This window comes from Monopterus albus, unplaced genomic scaffold, assembly GCF_001952655.1.
Source record: "Monopterus albus unplaced genomic scaffold, M_albus_1.0 scaffold19.1, whole genome shotgun sequence".
NCBI classification, from domain to species: Eukaryota; Metazoa; Chordata; class Actinopteri; order Synbranchiformes; family Synbranchidae; genus Monopterus; species Monopterus albus.
In genome coordinates this window covers 3200919-3213914 of record NW_018127899.1, presented here as the reverse complement: position 1 = coordinate 3213914, position 12996 = coordinate 3200919, and the positions used below count along the sequence as shown (strand labels likewise).

General features: G+C 43.1%; 4 protein-coding genes across 5 annotated transcripts in view; 1 reads left to right on the top strand and 3 right to left on the bottom strand.

The window, feature by feature from the left end:
• Window positions 1-12996, bottom strand: part of LOC109956450 (troponin T, fast skeletal muscle isoforms-like) — a 209479-nt gene that overhangs the window by 18479 nt on the left and 178004 nt on the right. The window lies entirely within an intron of this gene.
• Window positions 7-12859, bottom strand: LOC109956456 (caldesmon, smooth muscle-like). Its single transcript, XM_020593590.1, has 6 exons — window positions 9685-12859; window positions 8883-9020; window positions 8260-8355; window positions 7098-7187; window positions 5804-5885; window positions 7-305 (listed from the first exon to the last, which is right to left on the bottom strand). Exons 2-6 carry the CDS (start codon window positions 9000-9002, stop codon window positions 283-285), a joined length of 411 nt encoding a protein of 136 aa, XP_020449246.1. The 5' UTR covers window positions 9003-9020; window positions 9685-12859; the 3' UTR covers window positions 7-282.
• prr33 (proline rich 33) lies at window positions 315-5795 on the top strand. The gene has a single exon (XM_020593567.1). The coding sequence runs from the start codon at window positions 841-843 to the stop codon at window positions 3643-3645; it is 2805 nt and encodes a 934-aa protein (XP_020449223.1). The 5' UTR covers window positions 315-840; the 3' UTR covers window positions 3646-5795.
• LOC109956337 (non-muscle caldesmon-like) overlaps window positions 9506-12996 on the bottom strand; it is a 19800-nt gene continuing 16309 nt past the window's right edge. The window contains exons 7-9 of the mRNA XM_020593357.1: window positions 12806-12876; window positions 9685-9766; window positions 9506-9583 (exon numbers count right to left, since the gene is read on the bottom strand). Coding sequence (XP_020449013.1) covers window positions 9506-9583; window positions 9685-9766; window positions 12806-12876 — 231 coding nt within the window. The remainder of the gene's footprint in view (window positions 9584-9684; window positions 9767-12805; window positions 12877-12996) is intronic.

Here is a 12996-nt window from a genome sequence, read left to right as displayed (position 1 = left end):
TGATTCACCTAAACACTGTAGTGGAGAAGGAAGCAGAGGGTAAAGCTCACAGCCACATGTGTACAAAATAACAGGAACAGAATGTCAGGAAATATAAAAACCAAGAGGAAACAGATTTGGGATTTGAGCTCTGGAGTTTGTACATGTCTGACTGAGAAAGTCAGAAAAAAATGATGTTTTGGATATAAATGAAATACTGAGCCTGCAAATGTTATAGAGCTTCTTCTTTCAGCCAGCGGAAGTTTCTAAAAGATGAAAACCATTTGAAGAGATAGCACCAGCTCAGCAATCATAGCGATACACACCTGCAAGGACAACAAAAGAAAATTAAGGGGCCTTTGTTATAGACCTATAGAACATAAGTTAATAATGAACAGCTTGATTTAAGAGGAGGCAGGATTAAAAAAACTGATGATTATTTGTTGGAACCTTTGTTTTTGCCTGTTTTTTTCAGGATGAAGTCAGTACTAGGTGAACACCGTCATCTTTAATGTGAATCAGGATTAAGAGAAATTACATCTTAAATTTTGAAAATAGAAAAATATAAACCAATTAAAAAATGACTAATTTCCCACCAGACCAAATGCTCACAATTAGCTTGATCAATTTAAATTATTTAAGGAAGTAGAACTGCTGCTTCATCTCTAACGTGAGGTGCCAAGAAAATGTACAAAAGGTTATTATACATGTGCAGAATCTTGGAATCAAAAATTATGTCCACAGTTTAGTCTCGTTAAGTCAGAATGTGGCCTGAACTATACACGTAAATGCTTTGTCTTGTTATGAATCTCCCTTTTCTAATAGTTTTGGCTTTTTTGTCCCCAGGGTGCTGAAGCGCTCATGGCTTTCTCTTACACTGCCATCACCCAGCCTGGCTTCTTTCTCCAGCAGTCAGCTCCACCGCTGATGCCCAAGCCTGGAAAGGACAATATTCGGCTTCGGAAGATCATCAAGAAAACTGCCAAGAGAAAGGCCTCTGCTCAGACGTCGCAGTCTGCTGCACCTTTCCGTTCCAGCCTTTCCCCTGTGAATGAAGCAAGCCCTGACCTGGAGCACAGTGACCACTCCACCCCTCCCAAGACTCCAGAGACGCCTTCCAGCTTCTACAGCATCCACCAGCCGCAACGGATCTCCATCAGGCCTCTGTATCAACATGTGGCATCCCCGTACCCACAACGTGCAGCTTATGGCAAAGCAGCTAGGTTCTCGCCTCAGGCTGTGGAGATCCCGTCGTACTCTTACTCACAGCAGGTCACCACAGTTTCTTCATATTCTGCATTGGCCCACCATACTGGAGCCTCGCCTGCCCCGGGCCCAGTCGCCCAGCAAGTGGCACCCAAAATTTCTCTGTCAGCTGAAACTCACACTGGCCTGAGACCTGATGCACCTGTAACAACCCCACAACCAAAACCTACAAGTCTGGGTCTGACTCCATATCCATTGGCAGGAGGTCGAGCTGTGATTGTACCTCTCACTGTGTTGACCCCACTTGTGAAACCTAAAAGTCCACGACCAACATTCAAAGCAACTGAACCTTCAAGATCACCCAAAACAATGTTTGATGTTCCTCAAATTAGCATGTACACAGCAACCACATCATACTACGAGACATCCAGGACTCCACCAGTGTATGACACAACGGCATTAACCTCTGTTGGCAGCACAGTACCTCAAATTAAAATACCTGTAGAAACAAAACAAGGTTTGACTCCAGAGTCTGAGGTGAGAAGAGGTATAAAACCAATGGCCCAGCCTCCTTTACTAGGCACAGACATCCAGAGAAAAACACCAACTTCAGAAATTAAAAGAGCAGAGATTAGTACAATCATAACTCAAACACCTGAAAGCAAAAGCACGACCCCAACATCTGAAATCAAAAGAGCCACTCCAACGTCTGAAATCAGAGTAAAAACACCAACTTCTGAGCTCCAAACATCAAGAATTTCAGTAGGACGGCCTAAAACCCCAGTGTACCATGTGCCCCGGGTTAAAACACCAGTTTTCGAAATCTCAAGACCCAATCCTCTCTTGTTTGCAGTGTCACCAATCACAGTAGAACCAGAGAAGTCAAAAACACCTCAAACGGTTTCTGCTGTGAGCAGTTTGGCTACTTCCGAAAGCATGGTGACTGCTGAGCCTAAACCTACTGAAACAATACTGAATGGGGACATCCATTTAGATATGACACCTTCAGCTAAACCAATCCAACCAGGGATGGCAACGTCAAAATCTGAATCAGATCTGACAAGAGAAAAGATCCCACCTGCCCCAGCTGACCCTCAAACACCCATAGTGGAGGGAGCAGTGACGTCTTATGGCTTTCAGAGGCCTAAGACTCCAACATACGAGGCATCCCGACTTATGTCCGCATCACCTCACTATACAAGACCAAAGACACCTACTGGTGTATCACCTGTAGCCTTTCAAAGGCCTATAACCCCCACCCTAGTGGCTCAGAAGACAAAGTCTACCTATCGTGGACTTATGCCGGCTGAATATGCTGCTTATGGTGGAATCAGAACTTACTCCCCAGCGTTTGGTATCTCGAGCTCTATGACAACAACTCAAGAAGAGGTCACAGTCAAACAAGAGGAATTAGCAGACTATGAAGCACCTAGCCGAGAACCATCTGTGACAGCAGAAACCCCCAAAAATCTGAGAGATGAGAAGGCTTCCGCCACTGCCTCAGTTCCTATTATTGTTGTTTCACAAGCATCGGACACTTTACGATCAACATTAGCACAAGAGGCAAGTAGGGCACCTAGCCAGGTCATGGCAAAGCAGGAAACAATGGTGATTCAAGAAACACCAAAGGCTAAACCTCCAACAGCAGAGGTGACACATCAAAAGGTGGAAACACCAGTTCAAGAAATCATCAAACCACAGACAAAAACTCCTGGAGCCAAACTGCCTAAAAGTCCAGACCAGGATCCTCTGAAGGCAGTAAGAAGACTTTTAGGCAAAAGTACGGTCCAGACTGTTGAGCAGAATGCTGAGGCCTCAAAACAAAAAGAGCCAGTGAAACCTGGAGCTGAAGGCGCAAAGCCAAGCTCTGCAGAAGACAAAGGAAAAGACAGGAAAGCAGATCAAGAAGTAGGTGACAAGTCCCTCCAAGGCGCTGAGCCCCTTCTTAAAGCCCTGCAGAAGCCAAAGGGAATTAAAGCTAAAGTGAGCGGTTGGTCCCGACTCAAGAAGCACATGGTGGAGGAGCAGGACGAGCCCAGATTTCCAATGAATGGCTCTGAGAAGGAGGCCCGAGGGCAGGACCAGAGCACTGCCGAGAAGGCCGGCGCTCAGGATGAGAACCAGACCAAAGACAACGCCAAGGCAACAAAGATGTGGGACGCTGTCCTCTTCCAAATGTTCTCCACTAAAGAGAACATCATACATCAAATCGAGTTAAACCAAAGTGAGAAGGAGAAAAAGGCAGAGATAAAGGATGTGAAAGAGATCCCTTCATTCGTATACCGGCTGCCTCTGCTGCTTTTTAGTCCAAGGTTTAATGCTAAAAAGCTGAAAGCGGCAGCGTCAAGGCCGGTGCCAAAAATCTCAACTGTGTTTGAAATGGGTCTGATTGGGCGCAAAGATAAAGAAGAGGAACCAAAGGACTTTAATCGAACAGCGAAAGGCTTCACTGCTACTTAAGCTGCGTATCCCACCAGGTGCTTCCGAGTTGTGTTTAGGAATCTTAGCAACAAAAGTGATGTACATGTCCGAGTCTCTCTGTGGTAGACGACTATCTTTTGGAGCAGTGTAGAAAACCAAACCTGAACTTTGAACCTGACAAATGCTGTGTGACTGGACGTTATGTTTGTGGATTAGCTGGAAGGAGAGAGACACATCTGTCTTAAAGTCATTCAGACGTCGCACCAAATTAAAGCCTTTATGTTTTAAGTAATTACAGAGCTTCTCCTTTGTTCGCTTCATCACACGTTCACCATTAACATAGATTAACTTATAGATGTGAATCTCTGGTTGTCTGTGAGACTGTGATCATTTATTTTCAGTAGCTCAAGTGAAATTTAGAAAATTATACTGAAAAGTTTCTTGTTAAGAATATTTCATTAAAATATCAGATTTTGTTGACTATATATAAAAATGATTTTAAGACAATATGTGAGAGTAAACTTCTGTTTCTCTTTAAGGATCATTCAGATATCTAGTGTTATTCAAAATGGTGCTACCTGCCTCAGGCTGAGACCTCTGCTGGTTAATGGATGTGTATGTAGAGCAAGAGACTGAACCGCGTTTTAGGCTGTGGAGGGTGATGGCGTGTGAAGGAACTTTCTTAAAGTCACAATGAAACATAAAGCGAATATCACATCCTTTGTGAAAACCTTAATTAAAACCTTGTTCCTGGAGGAGGTGTCTCCTCTGCAACTGGTTCAAATGTAATAAGAGAAAAGAGATGAAAAGAAATAAAAATAAAGCTTCAGCTGCAGTTTTTAGTCATGGCTTATGAGCCGCTGAGAATAACTTTGTTTATACAGCACTGTTCTAAACAGAGCTACAGTAAAACAGAGTAAACATTAATAATGCTAAAGATTAGATTACAATAGTAATTTAAAAGCATATCACAATGAAAACAAAAGGATCTGATGACGACCAACAGCTGAATGCGAATTAACTAAGTGTGTGACAACTCACACCTCACACACATGGATGCAATCCAAAATTCATTTTTACAGAGTAAGTTAAGTTTTTTGTCTTACTGTATGCATAGAACTACGACTGTATTGGGCTCTAGCATGGTCCACGCAAGTGCATGAGTACAGGCAACATGTTCAGCTCTAGACTGTGTCACCTGCAAAATCTGAATGCGACGCAAAGTTTCATCACCTCGGTGAGCTAAGAGCTTGTGAAAGTAGACAGAGAAGAGGATGGATGGAGCTCAGCCTCCGCCATCTTGGAGATCAGTGCAAAGTGAACTGTGGGGTCGAAGACTGACGCAGACTATTTTTTTCTTTTATTCTCAAATCTGCCGAGTGACACCAGAGTATTTTCTAATGTTATTTCTAATGGTTTCTATTGTGTGTGCTGATTAAACTAGAGTCAGTTTTAAACATGTAAAGCTTAGTGGGTGTATTTTCTGTGATTCATCTGAGGAAACGAGGCCCTGTTGACACTTTCAAATTAAATTTCATGTTGAGTTTGTTTCTTGTGAAGCTGTGATGAACCACCAAGCTGCAGCTAGAAGACAATTTCTTTTCTTGTCCATTTGACTGCACCTGAACAGTGCTCATTAGGTGGCTGTGTCCTTCCTATGTGTGCGCTCCATGTGGAAAAGCTGCTAAGGACAACTGTTTCTTCTTGACTGGATACAGAGAGAGTGGATTCACACAGTTTCACAGTGATGAGCTTCAGTATGTTCATGTTAGAGGCAGGAAATGGAAAATGTTTTGAGTTAACATAAAAAAAAATGTTAGCTTTGTATTTAGTGTGAAAGGCTAAGTACAGAAAAAAATAAAACAGTGCTCTCACACTCAGGTGGTCAGTTATGAGGTATTTACACAAATTAAATGCTTTACCAAATGTCATTTTCTACTGTTTTTACTTGAATTTACAGCCATTATTTCTTATGAAATTATAAAGAGTGTATTACACCTGTAGTTTAAAATGGAAGCAGGATGATTAGAACTGCAGAAGCTTCCTCACTGAACCCCATGAGTACACTTTAGTGTTCATTTTAATGTCAAGTCTCAATTAAAGTGTTGTATTTAACTGCACATGATTTCATAGACTCATCTAATATTCTGAGACAAAGACAAAGCTCCACAGCAGCGGCTTCCTCAGACGTTCTCACCATTCTCGTCGTCCACGGCAACCTTCTCGTATTTCCCGTGACCAGTGATGACAAATTTGTACTTTTTACCAGCTGCTGTGTTCTGAAGAGAGAAAACACAATGTTCAGTTTGCTCACTGATGGTCAGGGTGCACTGACTGCTTCCATCTTGTATTATAATCTAATAAGAACACGCAGGGAGACAAATCGTCCCGTTCCTTACGTCAAAACAATGCTTCACAAAGAAAAACCATCCAGTCAAAACATCTAAATAAACCAAAGCTTCAACAGTTGACAATAAACACATTGATCCAAACTGGGCTGAGAGCATGGACACATTAGGAGACTTAGGTTGATTGTTTCAGGTTTGCCCAGCTGCACCAGCCTCTCTCCCCTCCCTCACTGTTGTTTCTCATCTTTGGCCCCTGATTACACCACCTGGCACACCTGATCCACATCCCTTGATTGTCACCAGCTGCACCTCATTAGTTCTGCCCTTATTTATACCCTGCTCACCTATCACTCCCTTGCCAGTTCGATCTCGTTCTCAGGCCCTCACCATAGTATATTGTGTTTTGTCTTATCCAGTACTTATTCTCCTGTCGTTACTCACCCTGGACTCCCCGCTGCCACTCCTCTCCCAGGCTGTTCCCTTCCTCCACGGACTGCTACCTCTGGACCTTGGCTCCACTCAACCCTTCCAGTCTTCAACAGACAGGTCAATGCACAGTCACCAGTTACCATCTGTACAAACTCCTGTCTTGTCTCCTCAATAACCTCAGTTTCCCACCGAACAGCTCAGGAGTGACCCCAGCGACGCAGCTCGGCCTACCCCATTTATCTCATCACTCTACTGTTGCTGCTGCTGATCGACACCCGGTTTACTCGGTTCATCTACACCTGCCTGTTTCTTGCCATTTCACTGCACTGTACATAAATAAATCACTGCTTGCACTGAAGTCAGCTACCTGGGTCTGCCATTCTTTTTGCTCATTCACTTCCCGTGTGCGAGCAAACCTAACAACTGTGGGCCCCAGAGGCCCCCAGCCCCTCTACAACAAGAGACTGAAAGAGACAAAATGACTAAACAAACCAGTAGGGGCCCTTTTTTCAGTACTTGCAGACATCTGTGGCTCCTGTTTGTAACCGTGTCGCATGTAGTACTTTGTGACTCTTCAGATATTTTGTGGTCAAATTTGACTCATAATATACGATTCACATCTAAATGCATGTGATAAAAGTAATGCTAAAGAAAGGACTGAATACAATGAGTACAAAGAGTTGTTCTTAGCTCAAACCTGGTGTGCGTGCTCACCTTTGTGGCTCTTTGTCCCGGCCTCCCTGATGAGTCTCCGATGATTTCCCACATGTTCTTCTTCTGCATCACGTCTCCAGCTTTCACATCCTGACAAATCAGTCAATAATCAGTACAGGCAGGTTGATATTCTGAGTTTATCAGCTACACCTTTATCTGTAAAAGCTTACAAATGAATATAACTTTCATTAGCTGCTTATGAAAACATGTGACCACTGATCACCACAAGATGTCACCAAACCTGACAACAGACAGAGGATCTACATGGAAGTGTTTTAACTGTACATCAGTGAAATGGCCTTGTTGCAAACAGACAACAGTAATGTGCATCATAGTATCTCAGAAATGAAAGACAACATGAGGGAGTGAAACAAGCCGCCCTGTGATTCAACAGGTTTTCTCACCATCTGCAGCTTCAAGTGTGTTTCAGGTTGTGTTCAACATCAATGAAAGGAACTAAAGTTATCAAATACATGTAGTGCAGTAAAGAATACAAGGTTTGTCTTGTACTTGAGTCCAGTTTGAATAAATGTACTTTAATGTACGTTTCCACCTCTGACTAACTGTACCATGTTATACAGAGATGTTTAATTGAGCCTCATGGACAGAACAACATAACCTTCCTTTAAAAAGTCTAATGATCTCATTCACTGCACATATGTTAGTTTCATTAACCCAGTGGTTTCTCAATATTTTCTTTATTTATTTGAAAAACTAAAAAGAAGTTTGCTTTTCAGCTTAGTGAACTCATGAATGAGATAATTCCCAACAAAAAATGAAGAGAAATCCTTCAGGTGCAGCAGAGGAAGATGCTGTGCTTACAGTTGTACCTTGATCCTCCACATGAGGGGAACCTGACATTTCAAACTCTCCACCCTGCACCTGAACACATCACTCTCAGAGTCAGATTTACCTGGAGACTCAAACATTTGGATCATTTATGGATAAGGGAATAGTAGCATTCACCCAGTCTGTGACACCAAACAAACCTTGATTTGTTCTTGTTTTGGCATTAATGTCTATTTTCTGGCTCAGAAACTGAACAAATGAAGCCACAGAGGGTGAAGGACTGAAGAGGAGCTTTAACAACATGACACAAGGAGAGGGAGTGACGTGTCGGTGCTGAGGGAGCAGAGTTAGACGGGGTGTGTTTGTGACTCACAGCTGGTCTGCAGGGCGACGCGCTGCTGCCATCACAAGGGCCCTTCACCCACTGAGTGATCAGGCCGGCCACCCCCACCTTCAGACCCTCAGTGTCCTAGTTCAGAACCAACAAAGACATTTCATAATGTGATTACACTGGTATTGCAGTTGATGTAGCGGACAAACAGGCGGGGTGTTCTTGGAACCATCAGCCTGTGAACATCTGGTTTCCTCTGGTGGGAAGTAACCAAACTGGACTTTAGTACAGTCTTAATGTATTGGTACTTTGAGTACTTCCATGTCCTGCTACTTCACACTGTGACTTCCCTCCTTGTCAGAGTCTGACAACTTCAGAACCACATGAATCAAATCAAACTCAGTAGAATCAGACTCTACTGATCCTGGTGGGACTTTGCATTAAGATGCGTTTACTCATGTCCATTCGTTTGTTTTTCACATTATCCTTTAGCTTTTATTTGTTGACAAAAGATGTAAAGATTTTGTGAAATCTCGTTACTTATGTAGTTTTAATCTCATTTGTCATGAAACAAGTTGCAAAGAAATATTTCTCATTTCTGTTGGTGAGATTAAGGCCAGCTGTTTGTCATTTTCAAGATTCTAGGCCAGAGCAATATTTCTTACCTTGCAGGTGGCTCCCTTTGTGGGGCTTTGGCTCCAGGCCTCTCCAGCCTCAAACAGGTTCTTCTTGGAGGCGATGACCTCAGGTGAGCTAGGCAGGTCGCTCAGCGATGCTTTCGCCATCCGGGCCTCCTGAGAGTTCTGCACAGGAGCAAGCCTGGGTCAGTTGGAAGATCTGCACTAACTTTTTATTTGTTAATAACACTCATGTAGTGCGCAGCTTTGATTTTTGATCACTACATGTGTTTTAAATATTGACACCCTGGCACATCTATACTTTCATAGTGTGAGAAGTGCTACTGTACATCTAAACAAAGCTGATTAATGAAAGCAGCAACACATGACCGGTTTATATAGACTCCTGTGTAGGTGATAAGAACATTCTTCCACCTTCAACCCTTTCATTTCCATCATTTATTGCACTTTGTGTTAAACCTGTTTTTTAAGTGCTTCCTAAATAAAAGCACCTGGAGTTAAGCTCAGGCTGCCTCCATGCACTCGGGAACAGGACGACAAAAATAAAGAGCTCTGAATGTTGGGTCCTCGCGTCATATAGCCTGTCTGACACACGCAGAAATAAAAATAGAGCTGTGAAGTCATTGGCCAGATGCTGCAGCACAGAACGGTCAGAGCCGCTCTTTGCCCTTTGTGTCAGTGAGAACGTCTGTGCAGAACACACCAGAGTTTAGATCGTCAATCTGCATCTAAGAGATTAATGCACAAATATGGAGCGCCATCACAATGCCAAAAGAAACACTCGCTCTGTGTGTGTGTGTGTGCGTGTGTGTGTGTGGAAAAAGTGGACCTCCACGGCGTGCGTGTACTGCTCCAGCTTGTCGTCGATCTTGGACAGCAGGACGAGATGCTGCGTCTTCTTAAAGCTGTTACTGATTCCAACAAAACACAAGGAAAAATATGAGTTAATAGCAGAGACGCGTTCAGGATTAGTCACATTTCACTGTAACGGCTTCACACCGCGACTGTTTAACACCCTGATGTTGAACTTATAAAACCCTTTATATCATCTACATACCGTATGTTGCATAATGTGAATCGTGTCCTGTGAAGCTTTGTGATGTGCACACATCAAATATTCTTCATGTGCATCATTTTAGATGCACTCCCCTCTTTGGAAACGTCTGGATCTCGTTGACAATCTAACCCTTTTATGCATCAATCATGAACCTCAGATTATTCTTTCGCTGGTGTTTTTGTTCCTCATTTGTGTTGGTTTTAGTTAACATTTCTTTTTCAAGACGTTTTTGACACATCTACTGTGATGACAACACGAACTGCGAAACATAGAACAGCAAATTTTGTGAAAGTTGTGAACATGAAATATTTTAATATACTTCTACGTATACTGCTCTTAGCTGAGGAAGTGACTTGTTTCAGAAACCTTTTCTAAATTAATTTAAGCAGTAAACAGTAGCTGATGGGTGGAATGAACATTTGTCCTGGCAGCTTGTGCAGGGTGAAAATAAAGTTCAGCTCTCACAAACTGCAATGCCTTTATTTCATTTTGTTTTTAGTTTTTCATTTATAAATTTTCAGTTGGTTCTTTCAGCAGAAAAAAACTCAAATGTTACTAATTAAAATACAAAAAGATTTAAATTGGCAGATTTAATTACCTTTCTAAATGTCTGCAACTCCAAATCGGCACTTTCGGTCCTCCAGTTTGAAGCACCACCAAAGCAACAGAGTTTAATATATTAAAAATCTATTTGAGTGAGAAGCATCTGTTTTCATGTTTGTCTCCCACTTTCTCTTTTTCCCACTTCAATCCAACCCTAAAAAGGTTTGAAGTCAGACTGGTGTGTGTGCAACTCGGGACCCGACACCAACTCACATCTGGGTTTGTGGGTGAATAAAAGGTTTGTCTGAAGTGTTTTTGATCCAGGAGGGTTTCATGCTTTCTCCCAGCTGTCCAAACTCCACTGACGTCCCCCAGCACCAGAGCCTCCCCCCCTCACATTGTTTTTAATTGCAGGCTCCAAATTCGAGCTCTTCTGCTGGATGATGTCACTCCTCGGCGGGGGAGGACGCCTCATTCATCATCTGACTCATTCACTTGTGTCTGAAGCATGTCACCTTTTAAAGGTTTACATCTGATGATGTCATGACTGATTTAGGAAACACCAGAGATCACATTTGGATCAAGATATTTTTACAAACTACGTCCTGTGTGCTGCTGATTTTCAACTTTTACCTTAAGCAATACAATCAAGTGATGTTTCTATCCATCTGAGCAAGAAATCTGAAGAAACAACACAGTATACTGTACTGTATATGTTCAGGCTTAGGCAACAGAAGTGCCTTAGGTTCAGGAAGGATGGTGGGTTTGGTTAAATGTATATACCCATCAAACCAAAACCACCATCTTTCTCTAAACCTTCTCTCATTACGCTAAAGCAATGTTCACAGACCTGATGTGAATTCTACACATCCAAACATGTGGCTCTAAACACAGACAGTGATTCTGTCAGAACATAACTGACAAAACACTTTAAGCATAAATGAAACCCGTACTGCAGCTCAGTCCACAGAGGCACCTACATGTCTGGAGTCCGAGGTGCAGCTGCCATCAGACCTCTGAGCATTGTCCCTGTTCCGGGTGCAGTTATTAGAAAATAAAGGCATCCACCCAGAGGCGTCACTGCTACAGACTGCCTGGAGCCGCCCTCACCAGCCAGCAGAGTGCACACAGCTGCCTGCATCTGGATGGAGTTAAGTGGGGCCATGCATCATGGCTAAGGAGGGTGAAGCACACAGAGGTGGAGAGGTCACCTCTCACCCTCTCCATCAGCGTTCACCTCCAGACAGAGGAAGGTTTATCAGCAGACCTGCTGCAGGAGAAACACTGCTCTGCAAGCAGGGCCCTCAGGGTTCACCGGGCACAGTTAACACAGCTAACTATGGCAGCGAATTAGTCGACTGACTAATCCACAGATCATCAGTTCAGATTGTCTGGTTCCAGCTCCTCAAATGTGCAGAGTTGCTCATTTCACAGTTGCGCATCTCTGTAATGAGCAGATTTCTGTGGACTGTCAGACCAAATGGGACACCTGGAGACATCATCCCACTGCCGTGCAACATTTCAGTTTTCTGACACTTTGTAGAGAGAATACTCAGGAGAGCTGCAGCTCTACTGAACCGTGCTGGTGGGTTTGAAGACCTATACTGATGTTTCACTTCTGATAAGTGTTTGGTCTTTGGTTTGGAGCGCACGGCTGCCTGCAGGGACATGTTAAGCAAAGCAGCAAACTGCAGAACATGCAATTCATGAGTAAACAGTATGCTTCCAACTCTGTTTTAATATGATATCGCCTACATGGACAAAACCAGCTCTGTTAAAGTGTTTTTCCAGTTTGCTGTGGGAGAACCATGACCTCAGCTCCAGCACCAACTGGGAGCCAGTCCTCATCGCCAACATCATAAGGCTCTTCAACAGGAATTGAATCTGGAACACATTGTTTCCCTTTTCAAATGAGCCCAATGCTGACTATTCCTGCATTAGTTTGATCTGAGTGAAGTGTAAATGTCTACTGTAAATGATTCCACGTTGTTATGTCCACATTTATTTAAAGCTGCATTGATGCCATCAAGCAATGTCTGATCACAAGACGCTGAACCCTCTGGATGAACATGAGTCAGTGGAGGAGTAAATATCCTGGATATCTGTTAAATAAATAATAAAGACCAGAAGCAGCAGCAACAACAACAACACTGCACTCACTTCCTTCTGCTGCTACAGACAAACTGCAGTATTTAAATTTTCATTTCTTTGCTGAAAGAGGTTTTTTACCCTCTAGTCCAGGCCAGGTCGTTTAGAGAAAATGTACAAAACTTCATTTAAATTTCTGGTGGAGATCACAAAGTTTCCAAAGATACCAAACATGTCAGGTTTTGGGGTGAATGTTTCTAACACAATCCACAAAACACCCAGAGTGTTTCCCTCTGGCAGACTGACGACCACTGTTAGCTGACTCTCCGAGATCTGAAAAAAGCAGCAGAGGTCTGAAGTCATTTTATTCAGGAACACAGGAAGTTTCCCCCCACGTCACCGCCTCAGTTCAGAAGTGTGATAATTAGAGCTCAGCTCTGCGTTTGGCCGTGG